At 38.9% G+C, this 19,257-nt stretch overlaps 1 protein-coding gene across 1 annotated transcript in view; it reads right to left on the reverse strand.

Moving 5' to 3' along the window:
- The window catches only part of LOC133646203 (SLIT and NTRK-like protein 3), a 128,095-nt gene that overhangs the window by 90,185 nt on the left and 18,653 nt on the right, over window positions 1-19,257 (reverse strand). The window contains exon 2 of the mRNA XM_062041340.1: window positions 1,847-2,156. Coding sequence (XP_061897324.1) covers window positions 1,847-2,062 — 216 coding nt within the window. The 5' untranslated portion in view covers window positions 2,063-2,156. The remainder of the gene's footprint in view (window positions 1-1,846; window positions 2,157-19,257) is intronic.

A 19,257-nucleotide genomic window follows, 5' to 3' on the forward strand; every position in this document is an offset into this window, starting at 1 on the left:
ACATGTAATACATATATGTATTATTACATGTAATACATATACTGTATGTATTAGAGCATGCAATATATATATATATATATGTATTATTGCATGTAATACATATATGTATTATTACATGTAATACATATATGTATTATTACATGTAATACATATATGTATTATTACATGTAATACATATATGCATTATTGCATGTAATACATATATGCATTATTTAATGTAATACATATATGTATTATTGCATGTAATACATATATGTATTATTACATGTAATACATATATTATTACACATAATACATATATGCATTATTACATGTAATACATATATGTATTATTGCATGTAATACATATATGTATTATTGCATGTAATACATATATGCATTATTCCATGTAATACATATATGTATTAGAGCATGCAATATATATATATGTATTATTGCATGTAATACATATATGTATTATTACATGTAATACATATATGTATTATTACATGTAATACATATATGTATTATTGCATGTAATACATATATGTATTATTGCATGTAATGCATATATGTATTATTACATGTAATACATATATGTATTATTACATGTAATACATATATGTATTATTACATGTAATACATATATGCATTATTCCATGTAATACATATATGTATTAGAGCATGCAATATATATATATGTATTATTGCATGTAATACATATATGTATTATTACATGTAATACATATATGTATTATTACATGTAATACATATATGCATTATTGCATGTAATACATATATGCATTATTTAATGTAATACATATATGTATTATTACATGTAATACATATATGTATTATTGCATGTAATACATATATGTATTATTGCATGTAATACATATATGCATTATTACATGTAATACATATATGTATTATTGCATGTAATACATATATGTATTATTGCATGTAATACATATATGCATTATTCCATGTAATACATATATGTATTAGAGCATGCAATATATATATATGTATTATTGCATGTAATACATATATGTATTATTACATGTAATACATATATGTATTATTACACGTAATACATATATGCATTATTACATGTAATACATATATGTATTATTGCATGTAATACATATATGTATTATTGCATGTAATACATATATGCATTATTCCATGTAATACATATATGTATTAGAGCATGCAATATATATATATGTATTATTGCATGTAATACATATATGTATTATTACATGTAATACATATATGTATTATTACATGTAATACATATATGCATTATTGCATGTAATACATATATGCATTATTTAATGTAATACATATATGTATTATTACATGTAATACATATATGTATTATTGCATGTAATACATATATGTATTATTGCATGTAATACATATATGCATTATTACATGTAATACATATATGTATTATTACATGTAATACATATATGTATTAGTGCATGCAATATATATATGTATTATTGCATGTAATACATATATGCATTATTACATGTAATACATATATGTATTACATGTAATAATACATATATGTATTACATGTAATAATACATATATGTAATACATGCAAAACTTATATTTAATACGTATGCATTAAATGTATACATATAATACATATATGTAATATAATGTATTATTATTATGTATATGTATTATTGCATGTAATACATATATGTAGAACATGTATACAAACATATAATACACATACAGTATAAGTATTACATTTATGTCAGCATGTTGACCAGGACATCCTGTATAGACACTGTAGTTGTTTACAGTTACGTGTAAAAAAAAAAAAAAAAGGAGGACCGGAAGTTACCTGGCTGCCGTTGGTGAAGCCCCGCCCATCGCAGTGCACGTGCAGCACGCCTTCCTTCACCTCGCACGCGCACGGCTCGAAGCAGGGCTCGTCCACTTCCTCCTCGGAGTTGTCCACCAGGGGGGTGTGCGTGGAGGTGGGGGTGGGGGTGGGGCCGTGCGACGCCCGGGCCAGACGCGCGCACCCCAGGGCCACGGCCAGGGTGACCCACTGCATCCTCGGCGCCGCTTCTCCCTCCCCTCAGCTCAGCAGCAGCAGCAGCAGCAGCGGCGGCGGCGGCCGGAGGCTACGGCCCGGCGTCGGGCCCTCACTGCGGCGCGGCCGCCCGTCCATACGTGGCGTGCGTTCATGCAAACACAGCGGGAGGAGGGCAGCGTGAATCAGATTGATGATGCGTCACGAGCACGCTGAAGCCAGCCATCACAGTGGAATCACAAAGGCCGGGACGCCGCGGGCAAAGAGCGACATTACGGCGGAATGATAATAACGACGTGCGGCTAATGGGGGGGGAGGGGGGGGTCGACGTATGTCACGCGTGCATCATCAAAACACCGCCAGGTGCTCACTAGTGAACCAAATATAAATATGCTGTACATATGCACTCACATATGATGTCATATAGAGGATCTTTGACCTTTTATGCAGTACATGCCTGAAAACAACCAAGCACTAATGGTATGGAGAGGATCTTGGAGAGAGCATTTTTTTAAACGGTAACGCATTCCTGTCCAATACAGGATCTCTGACCAGCTTTTTTGCAGTATGTTCCTAATAACGGCAAATCACTCCTCTTGTCGAGAGGATCTTTGACTAGTGTATTTACAGTAGGTGCTTAAAAACTGCCCATTGTTCCTCTACTGCAAAAACGAGTTTGCTTCAAAACAACCGAGCTCTAATGTCATAGAGAGGATCTTTGACCAGCATTTTTACAGTAGAGTGTTGGTAGTATAAGTTCATAAAAACAAAAAAAATCACTCCTCTTGTACAGAGGATCTTTGACTAGTGTATTTGCAGTAGGTGTTTAAAAAACAGCAGAGAGTGCCGATCTTAGACCAGTATTTTTACAATAAGTGCCTAAAAACAGCCCATTGTTCCTCCACTAGTTTGCTTCAAAACAACCGAGCTCTAATGTCGTAGAGAGGATCTTTGACCAGCATTTTACAGTAGAGTGTTGGTAGTATAAGTTCATAAAAACAAAAAAAATCACTCCTCTTGTACAGAGGATCTTTGACTAGTGTATTTGCAGTAGGTGTTTAAAAAACAGCAGAGAGTGCCGATCTTAGACCAGTATTTTTACAATAAGTGCCTAAAAACAGCGCATTATTCCTCTACTAGTTTGCTTCAAAACAACCGAGCTCTAATGTCATAGAGAGGATCTTTGACCAGTGTATTTACAGTAGGTGCTTAAAAACAGCCCATTGTTCCACTACTGCAAAAACGAGTTTGCTTCAAAACAACCGAGCTCTAATGTCATAGAGAGGATCTTTGACCAGCATTTTTACAGTAGAGTGTTGGTAGTATAAGTTCATAAAAACAAAAAAAATCACTCCTCTTGTACAGAGGATCTTTGACTAGTGTATTTGCAGTAGGTGTTTAAAAAACAGCAGAGAGTGCCGATCTTAGACCAGTATTTTTACAATAAGTGCCTAAAAACAGCCCATTATTTCTCTACTAGTTTGCATCAAAACAACCGAGCTCTAATGTCATGGAGAGGATCTTTGACTACTGTATTTACAGTAGATGCTTAAAAACTGACCATTGTTCCACTACAGCAAAAACGAGTTTGCTTCAAAACAACCAAGCTCTAATGTCATAGAGAGGATCTTTGACCAGCATTTTTACAGTAGAGTGTTGGTAGTATAAGTTCATAAAAACAAAAAAAATCACTCCTCTTGTACAGAGGATCTTTGACTAGTGTATTTGCAGTAGGTGTTTAAAAAACAGCAGAGAGTGCCGATCTTAGACCAGTATTTTTACAATAAGTGCCTAAAAACAGCCCATTATTCCTCCACTAGTTTGCTTCAAAACAACCGAGCTCTAATGTCATAGAGAGGATCTTTGACCAGCATTTTACAGTAGAGTGTTCCTGAATAATATAGGATCTCTGACTGGCGTTCTTCTAGACTATAAAGCACTTTTTTTTATACTCAGGATCTTTGACAAGGCCTTTAAAAACAACAAAGCATCCCTGTCATATTATAGAGGACCTCTGACTAGCGCTTTTGTAGTATTTTCATAAAAACAGCAAATCACTCCTCTTACACAAAGGATCTTTGACTAGTGTATTTGCAGTAGGTGTTTAAAAAATAGCAGAGAGTGCCGATCTTAGACCAGTATTTTTACAATAAGTGCCTAAAAACAGCCCATTGTTCCTCTACTGCAAAAACTAGTTTGCTTCAAAACAACCGAGCTCTAATGTCATAGAGAGGATCTTTGACCAGCATTTTTACAGTAGAGTGTTGGTAGTATAAGTTCATAAAAACAAAAAAAATCACTCCTCTTGTACAGAGGATCTTTGACCAGTGTTTTTGCAGTAGGTGTTTAAAAAACAGCAGAGAGTGCCGATCTTAGACCAGTATTTTTACAATAAGTGCCTAAAAACATCCCATTATTCCTCTACTAGTTTGCTTCAAAACAACCGAGCTCTAATGTCATAGAGAGGATCTTTGACTAGTGTATTTACAGTAGATGCTTAAAAACTGCCCATTGTTCCACTACTGCAAAAACGAGTTTGCTTCAAAACAACCACGCTCTAATGTCATAGAGAGGATCTTTGACCAGCATTTTTACAGTAGAGTGTTGGTAGTATAAATTCATAAAAACAGAGAAAATCACTCCTCTTGTATAGAGGATCTTTGACTAGTGGATTTGCAGTAGGTGTTTAAAAACAACAGAGTGCTGATCTTAGACCAGTATTTTTACAATAGGTCCCTAAAAACAGCCCATTTTTCCTCCAGTAGTTTGCTTCAAAACAACCAAGCGCTAATGTCATAGAGAGAATCTTTGACCAGCATTTTTACAGTAGAGTGTTCCTGAATAATATAGGATCTCTGACTGGCGTTCTTCTAGACTATAAAGCACTTTTTTTTTAATACACAGGATCTTTGACTAGGTCTTTAAAAACAACAGAGCATCCCTGTCATATAGAGGACCTCTGACTAGCGCTTTTGTAGTATGTTCTTAAAAACAGAAAACCACTCCTTGTAGAGAGGATCTTTGACTACTGTATTTGTATACACAGGGGGCGGGGTTTCGGGGGTGGTATGCTATTTTTTATTTTTTTGTGTCACTAAAAAATACAATCATGTGTGCTTACGGACTGTATCCCTTGCAGACTATATTGATATATATTGATATATAATGTAGGAACCAGAATATTAATAACAGAAAGAAACAACCCTTTTGTGTGAATGAGTGTAAATGGGGGAGGGAGGTTTTTTGGGTTGGTGCACTAATTGTAAGTGTAGCTTGTGTTTTTTTATGTTGATTTAATAAAAAATAAAAAATAAAAAAATAATTTTTATTTTTTTATTTTTTATTTCTTGTACGGCCCAGTACCAATTTCTTGTGCGGCCCGGTGGTTGGGGACCACTGCTCTATATGATGGATTCCTAAAGAACATCGTGCAAAAACGCTAGTCAAAGATCCTCTATTTGACAGGAACAAAGGATCCTCATGTGAAATAAGTTATTTGCTGTTTTTAAGCACCTACTGCAAAAACGCTAGTCAAAGATCCTCTCTATGAAAAGGGCTTGTTTGTTTTTAAGAAACTACTGCAAAAATAGTTTTTTTAAGAACATTGTGTAAAATGCTGGTCAAAGATCCTCTGTATGACAGGAACGCTCTGCTGGTTTTAATGCGTCGAATATTTTCTTAAATGACAGTTGGTTGCTTTTATGCAACTTCTGCAAAAATATGTCAAAAATCCTCTATATGATGGGAGAGCTTTGAATTCCTAAAGAACATCGTGCAAAAACGCTAGTCAAAGATCCTCTTTTTAACAGGAACAAAATATCCTCATGTGAAAGAAGTTATTTGCTGTTTTTAAGCACATTCTGCAAAAACTCTAGTCAAAGATCTTTAATATGATCGGAACACTTTACCTCTATGACAAGCAGGGCCGGCCCGTGGCATAGGCCGTATAGGCAAATGCTAAGGGCGCCGTCCATCAGGGGGCGCCACGCCAGTGCCACAAATGTTGGAGAGAAAAAGAAAAAAAAAAGTTGGTACTATTATTTCTAAATACAAAAAATAATCCCACGTTAATTAAAATGCAAAGTAAAGCCTATTTAATAGAAATATTATTTGTTACAACATTACATCCCCCCCCCCTCAACCCCCCCGCCCCCCCATGCCCCGCTTGGTGCGCCCCTCCCTTCCCGTATCATGACTCTTACCACATCAAAAAATCAACACAAGATGTCAAAACGGCCAAAACTGTCAGGTGCCCAGGGAAGAAAAAAGAGAAAAGAAGAGGAGGAGAAACGAGAAAGAGACAGAGGTAGCAGGTAGGGACGGCGTGGCGAAGTTGGTAGAGTGGCCGGGCCAGCAATCGGAGGGTTGCTGGTTACTGGGGTTCAATCCCCACCTTCTACCATCCTAGTCACGTCTGTTGTGTCCTTGGGCAAGACACTTCACCCTTGCTCCTGATGGCTGCTGGTTAGCGCCTTGCATGGCAGCTCCCGCCATCAGTGTGTGAATGTGTGTGTGAATGGGTGAATGTGGAAATACTGTCAAAGCGCTTTGAGTACCTTGAAGGTAGAAAAGCGCTATACAAGTATAACCCATTTATCATTTATTAGGTAACTATAGCCTACATGAAATTATTTGTCTGTTACAGAATGTGATAGTAACCTGGCTTTTTAGCATTAAGCTAATGTTACATGATTCGGCAATTGCTAATCAATAAATAGCTAGTTCTGTTTTAACGTCGGGTTAATATTGTGGAGGGGGCTAAATTGTTATGGAAAATAATAATGTAGCGTTAGGTAATTACAGTACTCCCCCCTTACATTCCTCAGGGACATTTGTATCAGATCTTTTAAGCAGGTGTTTTTTGTTTACATTGTTATTGCCTTCTGGTTAGCTAATGTTTGCCCTGCAGGTAATAGTCACTTTTCTACCCCTTTATATACTAGGTATAGTTGTAAGCCTAGTTGTTAAAGTGCACATCATTAATGTTAATTAAGCAATATCACATGAGAGGGAATGCTGTTTTTTTAATTTGAGCACTGCTGTGATTCGGTTAAAGATAATCATAACATAACATTCTCATATAATATGTTAATTTGCTTTCTTTAAGTAAAAAAGAAAGGTCAAAGACAAAGCTATTCGGTTTCTTGTGAGTATATACACTTCACTGCCGATGGGGGGGGGGGGGGGGGGGCGCCAGATTGGTTAAGGCCAGGCCTGATGACAAGTGCTTGGTTGTTTTTAAGCAACAACTGCAAAAATAGCTGTCAAAGATCTTTAATATGATAAGTATATCAGTATGTGGAATTAAATGATGGAATGGATTAAGTAAAGAAGTTAAACATTGTACTGATATGATCCAGTTCAAGAAGTTGTTCAAAATAATAGTGCTTACAAAGTACAAAGAAGAATTATGAGAAATACTTTCAACCTTATTGAAAATAAGATATTCTACATCTCAGTGTGTTAATAATGACCGAATTAATTAATTACATATTACAAAACTGTTGTGTATACTAATTCACAGATGTTATTTTATTATATAAAAAGGTCAGTAAATGATGTATATATTTGTAAACGCTCTGAAGTGGGAAAGGGGTAGGATTAAATAAGCTTTGCTTCTTCCTACTCCTTTTCGGACATGATGTAAAGTGAAATGATATGAAATTGTGTGATGTATTATACTGTAAGTGTGTTCATGTTCGAAATAAATTAAAGAAAGAAAGAAAGAAAGAAAGAAAGAAAGAAAGAAAGAAAGAACACTTTGCTGTTTTTAAACACCAACTGAAAAAACACTAGTCAAAAATCCTCTATATGACAGGAACACTGCTGTTTTCCAGGACCTACTGTAAAAATGCTGGTCAAAGATCGTAGCTCTCTGCTGTTTTTAAAAAGGAGTGCTTTGCGGTTTTTAAGAACATACTGCAAAAAACGCTATTCAGAGATCCGATATATGACAGGAATGCTTTGTTGTTTTTCCAGGATCCAAGTGTAAAAATGCTGACCAAAGATCCTAATTATGACACTAGTGCTTGTTCTGCAAAAACAGTCTTCAAAGATCCTCAATATGACAGGAACACTGCTGTTTTTAAGCACCTACTGTAAAAATGCTGGCCCAAGATCGGAGCTCTCTGCTGTTTTTAAACACCTATTGCAAAAACACTAGTCAAAGATCCTCTATATGAAAAGAGTGTTTTGCTGTTATTAAGAATATACCGCAAAGATGCAATCCCACATATGAAAGGAATGTGTTGCTGTTGTAAAAATGCTGGTAAAAAGATCCTTTGTATGACATTAGTGCTTGTTTTCTTTGAGCAACTACTGCAAAAACAGTTGTCAAAGATCCTCAATATGACAGTGACACTGTGCTGTTTATAAGGACCAAGTGCAAAAACGCCAGTCAAAGATCCTCTATATCACAGGAACACTGCTGTTTTTAAGCACCTACTGTAAAAATGCTGGTCAAAGATCGGCGCTCTGTGCTGTTTTAAAACACCTACTACAAAAACATTAGTCCGAGATCCTGTACATGAATGGAGTGCTTTGCTGTTTTTAAGAAGATACTACAAAAAAGCTAGTCAGACATTCTCTATATGACAGGGATGCTCTGCTCTTTTGTAAAGAACCTACTTCAAATGTGCTGGCCAAAGATGATTCTCTAGTACAGGGGTCTGCAACCCAAAATGTTGAAAGAGCCATATTGGACCAAAAATACAAAAACAAATCTGTCTGGAGCCGCAAAAAGTAAAAAGCCATATTACATACAGATAGTGTGTCATGAGATATAAATTGAATTAAGATGACTTAAAGGAAACTAAATGACCTCAAATATAGCTACAAATGAGGCATAATGATGCAATATGTACATACAGCTAGCCTAAATAGCATGTTAGCATCGATTAGCTTGCAGTCATGCAGTGACCAAATATGTCTGATTAGCACTCCACACAAGTCAATAACATCAACAAAACTCACCTTTGTGCATTCACGCACAACGTTAAAAGTTTGGTGGACAAAATGAGACAGAAAAAAAAGTGTCATAAAACACGTCCTAGAAAGTCGGAGAAAGTTATACATGTAAACAAACTACGGTGAGTTCAAGGACCGCCAAAATTAGTAGGACAAAACGGTGCTCGCCAAATACTCGAATCAGTGAAGCATGTTTGATATAAACAGTGTGCTTTATAACAATTAGGGAGGTTTGTGTCATGTTTGTCCTCCTACAGAAACCATATTAAAACGTTTTTTCCCCTCATCTTTTTCCATTTTTCATACATTTATGAATAAGCTCCAGAGAGCCACTAGGGCCGCACTAAAGAGCAGCATGCAGCTCTAGAGCCACGGGTTGCCGACCCCTGCTCTAGGACATTAGTGCTTTGTAGTTTTTAAGTAACTACTGCAAAAACAGCGGTCAAAGATCCTCAATATGGAAGGAGGACATATCATGCTGTGTAAAGCAGTGGTCCCCAACCACCGGGCCGCGGCCCGTTACCGGTCCGTGGCCCGGTACCGTTTCGTGGATCAATTGGTACCGGACCGCACAAGAAATTAATTTTTTTTTTAAATGTTTTTTTTATTTTTTTATTAAATCAACATAAAAAACACAAGATACACCAACCCAAAAAACCTCCCTCGCCCATTTACACTCATTCACACTCATTCGCACAAAAGGGTTGTTTCTTTCTGTTATTAATATTTCTGGTTCCTACATTATAGATCAATACAGTCTGCAGGCACACATGATTGTATTTTTTATGACAAAAAAAAATAAAAATACAAAAATTGCACTGCACATGTGATGGAGGAATGCACAGTGAAGGGTTGAAATTCTACTGAATCTGCATTAAATCAGGTTGTTTTAGCTAATAATTGTCGGGTTCAAACATCGATGACATCTATTAAAACAGACAAGAAGCAAAGAATCAAACAGAGACAGAATTAAATTTTGCTCAATTTGAGGAGAGACGTGTACACCTGTACCCTTGCACAGAGTCATCACGCTCTGACGAAAAAAGGTTCTTGTCTCCGCTTTTATTTGGATATTCCCTGTTTACATAACAACAGCTGTTACTAAAGGAATGGGGGGGTGTAAACAGCCATTGTTTTTGGTCACATTAACAAAAAAGAAAAAGATGCCTCGGGCTTAGACTGGTCCTGGATCGAGCTTGGGCAGGTCTTGGATCAAAATATATAACCCCTCCCGTCTCCTCCCATCGTACACAGCGGAATTTTCCAAGCCGTTGGCTTGGTGTAACAAAGACAGCTTTCGTCTGTCCACTGGGTATTCAGGGAATGGAAAGTTTTTTTTGATAATTTACATACAATTTTTAATAATAATAATTATAATAATAGATTTTATTTGTAAAAAGCACTTTACATTGAGTAAACTACCTCAAAGTGCTACAATGTATTGAAAAAATAAAAAGATAATAAAAAAAGCTAGAACAGCCAAATAGCTAAAACTAGTGTGCACATATCTAAACAAAGGCTTTTTTTAAAAAGAAAGGTTTTTAAGCGTTTTGTAAAAGCATCCACAGTCTGTGGTGCCCTCAGGTGGTCAGGGAGAGCGTTCCACAGACTGGGAGCGGCGGAGCAGAAAGCCCAAATTTTTCTGACAATATTCATGCTGCAAGATCTAGCATGTTGCATTCATTGTTTATTCCCATTAATTTCCCATTAATTCCCGTTAATTTCCATATATTCCCGTGGAAAGTTTCCAACTTTGAATATTCCCGGAATTTTGCAACCCTCGGGACCACTGATACATAGGATCTTTGAATAGAATGCTGACATCAAAAATGCAAAACAAAGTCAAACACGTACGCTGTTTCACCTGCAAATAATATTTTTTAATTTCCAGAGTGCTTTTTTTTTTTTTTTTTTTTTTAGCCAAGGAGAGACCGAGGGAGGGGGGCTCGCCATGAATATATTCATTTGTGTGTTCAAATGCCCGCTGAAGCCCAAATGTCACGCGTGTGTTGTCGTTAATGTATGCAATATGAATATGGGCGAATGCAAATCAGATTCATAATGCCGCCGTCTAATGAACTGCTCCATTTAATAGCATGAATGGCAATCAGGGGAACAGAAAGCGAGAAACGCCGCCGCCGTCGTCAGGGGCGATCAACGGCGGCGCATCCACTCCTGTCATATTCATCATATTCATCATGGCGATCATGGAGTGACAGACAGATGGGCGTCAATATTGGAGGACGCTGCCAAAAGGGACTCCAGTTTAGCCACACTTGTGGTTCAGTACTGTGGTGTGGAATGAAAATGCAAAAAAAGGTAATTGATGCACACTTTTGCGTGGTATGTCAGGTCCACACACGGGTCCTTTTTATTTTGGGAACGAAAAAGAACATATTCGTAAACTAAGGACTTGATTGGGCAGTGTTTGTCGAATATTCCAAACCAAAAATATAGTCTGCTAGGTAGAGTATGTATGAAGTATAGGCCCAGTCACATAATATCATAATATCTACAAGTGAATGCAAGGCATACTTGGTCAACAGCCATACAGGTCACACTGAGGGTGCCCGTATAAACAACTTTAACACTGTTACAAATATGTGCCACACTGTGAACCCCACACCAAACAAGAATGACAAACACATTTCTGGAGAACATCCGCACCGTAACACAACATAAACACAACAGAACAAATACCCAGAACCCCTTGCAGCACTAACTCTTCTTATTTTGGAAAACCTTGTTACATTGTTTAATGCATCCAGCGGGGCATCACAACAAAAGTAGGCATAATAATGAGTTAATTCCACGACTGTACATATCGCCATCGGTTGATATTGGTATCGGTAATTAAGAGTTGGACAATATCAGAAGATCGGTTATCGGCAAAACAGCCATTATCGGACATCTCTAATCTTCACTTCTGTTAAAATGTAATAATCACTTATTCTTCTGTTTGGATGCTATACATTAGTTTTGGAATTTTGGCGTTACAGAATCAATTTTAAACTCCTTTTATTTGTTTTTAAATGTCTAAACAACCTCGCGCCAACATATCTCTCCGACCTCCTTCAGCCTTACTGCCCCACCCGATCCCTAAGATCAGCCGATCAGCTGCTACTGACGGTCCCGGACACAAGGCTGAAGCTTAGAGGTGACAGAGCTTTCGCTGCTGCTGCTCCCAAGCTCTGGAACGACCTACCTCTGAGTGTTAGACAAGCCTCCTCTCTTCCTGTTTTTAAATCTCTCTTAAAAACACACTTTTATTCCATGGCTTTTAACACTGAGTGATATCCATCCTGCAATGGCGCCCCATAATACACCTGCTGTGAACCTGTTTTTATGTTTTTATGTTTTTTATATTTTATTTAATTATTTTTTATTGTGTTCTGTTTGCATTGTGTTGTGTTTGCTCGGTTCTCGTATTATTTTTAACCTGCCCATTGTACAGCACTTTGGCTACCCCTGTGGTAAATTTTAAATGTGCTTTATAAATAAAGTTGATTTGATTTGATTTGATTTGGATGATACCACAAATTTGGGTATCAATCCGATACCAAGCAGTTACAGGATCATACATTGGTCATTTTCTAAGTCCTCATGTGTCCAGGGACATATTTCCAGAGATTATAAACATAACATACTTTTTTTTTTTTATTTAAAAGATTTTGTGATGCTAAAAAATATCGACGTAATCATAGTACTTGGTATCATTACAGTGGATGTCAGGTGTAGAGCCACCCATGGTGTTTGTTTACATTGTGATGCCGGTGGGCTACGGTGTGTAGAGAAGCATGTTTAGCTATTCCTCGTCCTGCAGGGATGATACTTGTAAGAAACTTACTTTATTTGTCGCCATGGAGACCAGGATTAGTGATTTAGAAGTAGCTAAAACACTGCTGACTGTGAATGGACGTTAGCCGCTAGCTAGCTAGCCATGTCTTAAAGCACCTCTTCCTGAGGGCGTTTCAGTGTTATAACTTCACCTTTATCTTTAGTTTTTAAGCCAAAATGCGTCCGTTCTCTCTTTTCTGTCTACACACTGTGTCTGCTTGTAAGTACTCCGTGATTGTGCGCTGCCGAACATGCTCCTCTGCTCGTAAACCAGCAATGACACGACGTGACGACGACAGTGGGGGGGGGGACTGATACTTCTTAGAGGCGGTATAGTACCGAATATGATTCATTAATGTTGCGGTACTATACTTGTACCGGTATACCGTACAACCTTACTTCCTAATAACCTCGCTAACTTCCTGGTACCCTGACTAGCTTATCTATAGCCTGCCTAACTTCTGTTTACCTTTGTTTGTAGCATTTTTCCTCTGCATCTGTTTTCCATCCTGTAGTGTTTTTATGATTGCAGCGTTTTTCATTTGCGGCATTTTCCAATTTGTTTGATGGTGTTTGTGGTTTTAGATCATTTCTGTGATTTGGACATATGGTATTTGCCGCCTGCTCTGCTCGGTATGTTTTCGATGTTTTTGATTAAATCTACGTAAGTAGTATGGGTCTGAATTAGGGTTGTATGATATACCGGTATTGGTATAGTACGGCGATACTAATGAATCATTTTCGGTACGATACCGTCTCTTAAACGTGCCGGTCCCCCACACCCCCACGCCGGCGTCGTTGTCACGTCGAGTCATTGCTGGTTTTACGAGCAGAGGAGCATGTTCGGCAGCACACAATCACGGAGTACTTACAAGCAGGCACAGTGTGTAGACAGAAACGGGAGAACGGACGCATTTTGGCTTAAAAACTAAAGATAAAGGTGAATTTATAACACTGAAACGCCCTCAGGAAGAGGTGCTTTAATGTCCATCCGCCGTCTGCAGTGTTTTAGTTACTTCTAAATCACTAATCCTGGTCTCCATGGCGACAAATAAAGTATGTTTCTTACAAGTATCATCCCTGCAGGACGAGGAATAGCTAACCATGCTTCACTGAGGATTATTCTTTGGAACACATTTTAAAAAGTCATTCATAAACAGAAGAATATATAAAGTGGAACATTCTGTGATTCTGGTTGACTCCTAAATTCATAATAATGTTATGTTTAGGGGTGTCCCGATCCAATATTGATATTAGTCCAATATCAGCAAACACATCAATATTGGCTTGCATCAAAACAGTCCGATACAAGCAGTCCTGCAGTGTGTTTATAAGTGCAAATCTGGACAGACTGTTGACTTCTAAATGTCCTCCAATAAACACACAAGGTTGGTCTTTTCTTGTATTTTAGTTAAGTCATTTATAAAAGGTAAGCATTGTAAGCTGTAGGCTACTAAGAGCTAGCCGCTACACAACAGCAAAGCACACAATAGCACACGGGCTAGACATACATAATGTGTCCATAATGGAACAATATTGTGGTCTAATACAGCACATTTTTCAATATAAACTAGTAACAAATAAATGTAGTTGCATATTACTTAAGTCTCCAAAACAATTGCGTATTGGAAAGTATCCAGTAACAAACGTGTACGCATCATTCGACTTTTTGCGTCATGAGCCACAATTACCACTCCACTAAAACTTAAAAACAGCATAAGTCCATTCTAGATGGCTAATAATAAATAGCTTTGTGTTTTTCATCCCTGCCTTTGTTCTGTTTGACTAATTACATTCCACAGCGCTAAATAATTAAAGGAGATATACTGATATCGTATTAGCCAATATTGAATGTCTGTCAGAAGTGAAAAAGTTGTATCGGGACACCCGTACAGTTAGGTGATTGAATTTTGGCTCAAACTGTCCATTACAAAACCTTGATTGTATCTACTGTTGGGCTGGGTGATACTGTAAATGTATGACATCCAGCGGATATATTTGGATGTTATGATACTGCGATGGCTTACAAAATCATAGTTGTAAAGTGAATCAAACGAAAACCGAGGTCCCACTGTGGCATTGGGGCGGTATAGCTCGGTTGGTAGAGCGGCCGTGCCAGCAACTTGAGAGTTGCAGGTTCAATCCCCGCTTCCGCCATCCTAGTCACTGCCGTTGTGTCCTTGGGCAAGACACTTTACCCACCTGCTCCCAGTGCCACCCACACTGGTTTAAATGTAACTTAGATATTGGGTGTCACTATGTAAAGCGCTTTGAGTCACTAGAGAAAAGCGCTATATAAATATAATTCACTTCACTTCACTTCACTACACATCGTAGCTCACCGGCGTCACAATGTAAACCAGGGGTGGGCAATTAATTTTTACCGGGGGCCGCATGACCAACCCGAGTACTGCTGGAGGGCCACACCGACAATATTTTTTAATTAAATTTTGCTTAAATTATTTTTGATATACCGTAAGATAAAAAATAATAATATTTTCATTTAACCTAACTTATCTTTATACAAAAGCAGATGGCTTTTGATGGTTTTATTTTTAACACTTTCTTACACAACACTTCCTGATGTGTAATACAATGCAAAAATTTCAATTTCTGTCACTTTATCCAGCCGCCTCTTTGTTGTGAACGTAGCACGCCTGCAAGGTGATTGGCGAAGAAGGAGGAAGCGTTGCTGTTGCGGAAATGAAGAGTGAGGATAGATGTGCGTGTGGAAAGAACGAGATAAGTTGAGCTGTGTTAGTATAGGTTGCTCAATAAAAGTTTAAAAAGAGCGTCAGACTTGGTGTGCACTTCTTCTGGACGCTACAATTGGTGTCAGAAGTGGGATGAAACGCCTCCCAGTTCGCCTTGCCATCAAACCTGGGAGTCTTCATTGAGGGCGGAATTCCCCCATGGCAAGCAGCGTGAGCTGCACCTGTAGACACTGCCCCTCTCTCTCTCTCTCTCTCTCTCTCTCTCTCTCTCTCTCTCTCTCTCTCTCTCTCTCTCTCATTCTCTCTCTCTGCAGCGAGCTCCTCACGTGGCACGTACCTCTCGATGACGTAGCAGGCTGCGCACACAATTAAGCAGTGCAGTATGTGCAAAGTTTTACTTCTGCCAAAATTTGTAGCGTCCAGAAGAAGTGCACACCAAGTCTGACGCTCTTTTTAAACTTTTATTGCGCAAGCTATACTAACACAGCTCAACTTATCTCGTTCCTTCCACACTCACGTCTATCCTCACTCCTCATTTACGCAACTCAAGAAGACAACATCAACTTCAGCAGGTCGTTACACTATATTCTTTAAAGGCCTACTGAAATGAATTTTTTTTATTTAAACGGGGATAGCAGATCTATTCTATGTGTCATACTTGATCATTTCGCGATATTGCCATATTTTTGCTGAAAGGATTTATTATAGAACAACGACGATAAAGATCGCAACTTTTGGTATCTGATAAAAAAAAGGCTTGCCCCTACCGGAAGTAGCGTGACGTAGTCAGTTGAACATATACGCAAAGTTCCCTATTGTTTACAATGATGGCCGCATGAAGTGAGAGAGATTCGGACCGAGAAAGCGACAATTTCCCCATTAATTTGAGCGAGGATGAAAGATTTGTGGATGAGTAAAGTGCAAGTGAAGCTATTCAGATAGGGAAGATGCTGTGAGAGGCGGGGGTGACCTGATATTCAGCTGGGAATGACTACAACAGTAAATAAACACAAGACATATATATACTCTATTAGCCACAACACAACCAGGCTTGTATTTAATATGCCACAAATTAATCCTGCATAAAAACACCTGCGTGTTTGTTACGCTAGCTCCTAGCTCCTCTGCTAGCTCCTAGCTCCATAGAACACGCCAATACAATTCAAACACCTGATCAACACACACAATCACTCAGCCCAAAAGACCGTTCACCTAACCCAAGGTCCATAAAGCTTATATATTTTTAAAAAGTTACGTACATACGCAAAAAAAAGTTGCGCACATACGGTCAAGCGATCAAATGTTTAGAAGCCAAAGCTGCATACTCACAGTAGCACGTCTGCGTCTTTGTCATCCAAATCAAAGTAATCCTGGTAAGAGTCTGTGTTGTCCCAGTTCTCTACAGGCGTCTGTGTATCGAAGTCAAAAGTCCTCCTGGTTAGAGTCTCTGTTATCCGAGTTCTTCCATCTTGACTGCATCTTTCGGGAATGTAAACAAAGAAGCGCCGGCTGTGTACTGTTGTTGCTGACTACGTTCGAAAAATACGTCCATTTCGCACCGACAACTTTCTTCTTTGCTTGCTCGGCTTCCTTCTCCATAATGCAATGAACATGATTGCAACAGATTCACGAACACAGATGTCCAGAATACTGTGGAATTATGAAATGAAAACAGAGCTTTTTCGTATTGGCTTCAATGTGGAAGGCATACCCGTGTTCGCCGGGCTACGTCACGCGCATACGTCATCCTCAGAGGCGTTTCGAACCGGAAGTTTAGCGGCAAATTTAAAATGTCACTTTATAAGTTAACCCGGCCGTATTGGCATGTGTTATAATGTTAAGATTTCATCATTGATATATAAACTATCAGACTGCGTGGTCGGTAGTAGTGGCTTTCAGTAGGCCTTTAAACACAGCAACATGTGTACTACAAATTAAGCACACGGCTTTACCTTTACTTGGCAGTCCATGTCTTGTTGAAAACACGCCTTTCGTCATCACCTTTTCTTTTTTTAGCGTCTCGGGGATAACCGGGCGGTCCGGGCATCACTTGTCGCTGTGCGCCTTCACTAACAGGACACACGCCCATAAATAACACTTTTCAAAATAAAAGCAGCACAGTTGTATTGCACGCACGACATAGATGTTTTTTTCAATTTATTTTGTAATTTGTGATTGCCGCTGCGCGCACGAGCATACGTCCACACAGAAGTCATACAAATAACGCTTTTCAAAACAAAAGCAGCACCGTTGTATTGCACACTCGAGATAGATACTTTTTAAAATGTATTTTGTAATTTATGATTGGCCTCACGCGGGCCGGACAGGGACGTACAAAGGGCCGGATGCGGCCCGCGGGCCGCAGAATGCCCAGGTCTGAGATAGATGGATGGATGGGACAACACTAGTCGGAATATTTGATTTAAAGTGTGAACTCAGCCAAAAACAAGCCTCCCAGAAACCAAAAAAAAGTCCTGCAGGGGGCATCTCTCCTCTCAAGTCTTTAATGAGATCTAAATTGGATAAAGCATCTTGATCCTCTCGCATGTGCGGAAGCACTGTCACCGCAAAATGCAATAATGACGCTGATGGCGCGCTGGCTGTAATCACCCAGCAATGATCTGCCAGCCAGTTAGACATGGAGGCAGCGGAGAAAATACGAGCGCCCGGGAGAGGAAGAGCAATCACAGAGATGATTACCAGGAAAACAAGTCTGGGGGGCGGGGGGGGGGGTATGGAAGAGTGAAAAGGGGGTATCAAAAAGGGGCGAACGGGGCCTGAGTTGGATGAAGGAAGAGAGAAGAGGATGCTCACACGGAGAGGAAGCGAGGCTTGCATAAAGAGTAAAAAGTCAGTCAAGGCTGCCACTCAGGATGAGAGCTCCTACTAAAGCGGTTGAAATCTGATATTGATTACATCCAAACACTCCTGCCTGCTCTGCAACCGAGCTGCCTCCTCGTGTGTGTGTGTGTGTACGTGTGTGTGTGGAAAACAATGTTGGAAAAAAGGTCAAAACCACATCCCCAAAAAGCTCTCAGTGTGTGCTGCCAAGCGCTGACACACCGGTAGAGAGACACGTGTGGATGAGCGAGCGCTTTCATAACAAAGCGGTGTAATGCAGCAGTGCAGCTCGGACAGGGGTCGGCAACCCGCTCTTTAGCGCCGCCCTAGTGGCTCTCTGAAGCTTTTTAAAAAATGTATGAAAAATGGAAAAAGATGAGGGGAAAAAAATATATATTTTTTGTTTTAATATGGTTTCTGTAGGAGGACAAACATGACACAAACCTCCCTAATTGTTATAAAGCACACAGTTTGTATTAAACATGCTTCACTGATTCGAGTATTTGGCGAGCGCCGTTTTGTCCTACTAATTTTGGCGGTCCTTGAACTCACCTTACTTTGTTTACATGTATAACTTTCTCCGACTTTCTTGGACGTGTTTTATGCCACTTTTTTTTCGGTCTCATCTTGTCCACCAAACGTGAATGCACAAAGGTGAGTTTTGTTGATGTTATTGACTTGTGTGGAGTGCTAATCAGACATACTTGGTCACTGCATGACTGCAAGCTAATCGATGCTAACATGCTATTTAGGCTAGCTATATGTACATATTGCATCATTATGCCTCATTTGTAGCTATAGGTGAGGGCGGACCTACGTCACTTCCGCCTACCAATCCCCTAGCAACCGGGAATTCGT

This window comes from Entelurus aequoreus, linkage group LG03 (assembly GCF_033978785.1).
Source record: "Entelurus aequoreus isolate RoL-2023_Sb linkage group LG03, RoL_Eaeq_v1.1, whole genome shotgun sequence".
In the NCBI taxonomy this organism is placed as follows: domain Eukaryota; kingdom Metazoa; phylum Chordata; class Actinopteri; order Syngnathiformes; family Syngnathidae; genus Entelurus; species Entelurus aequoreus.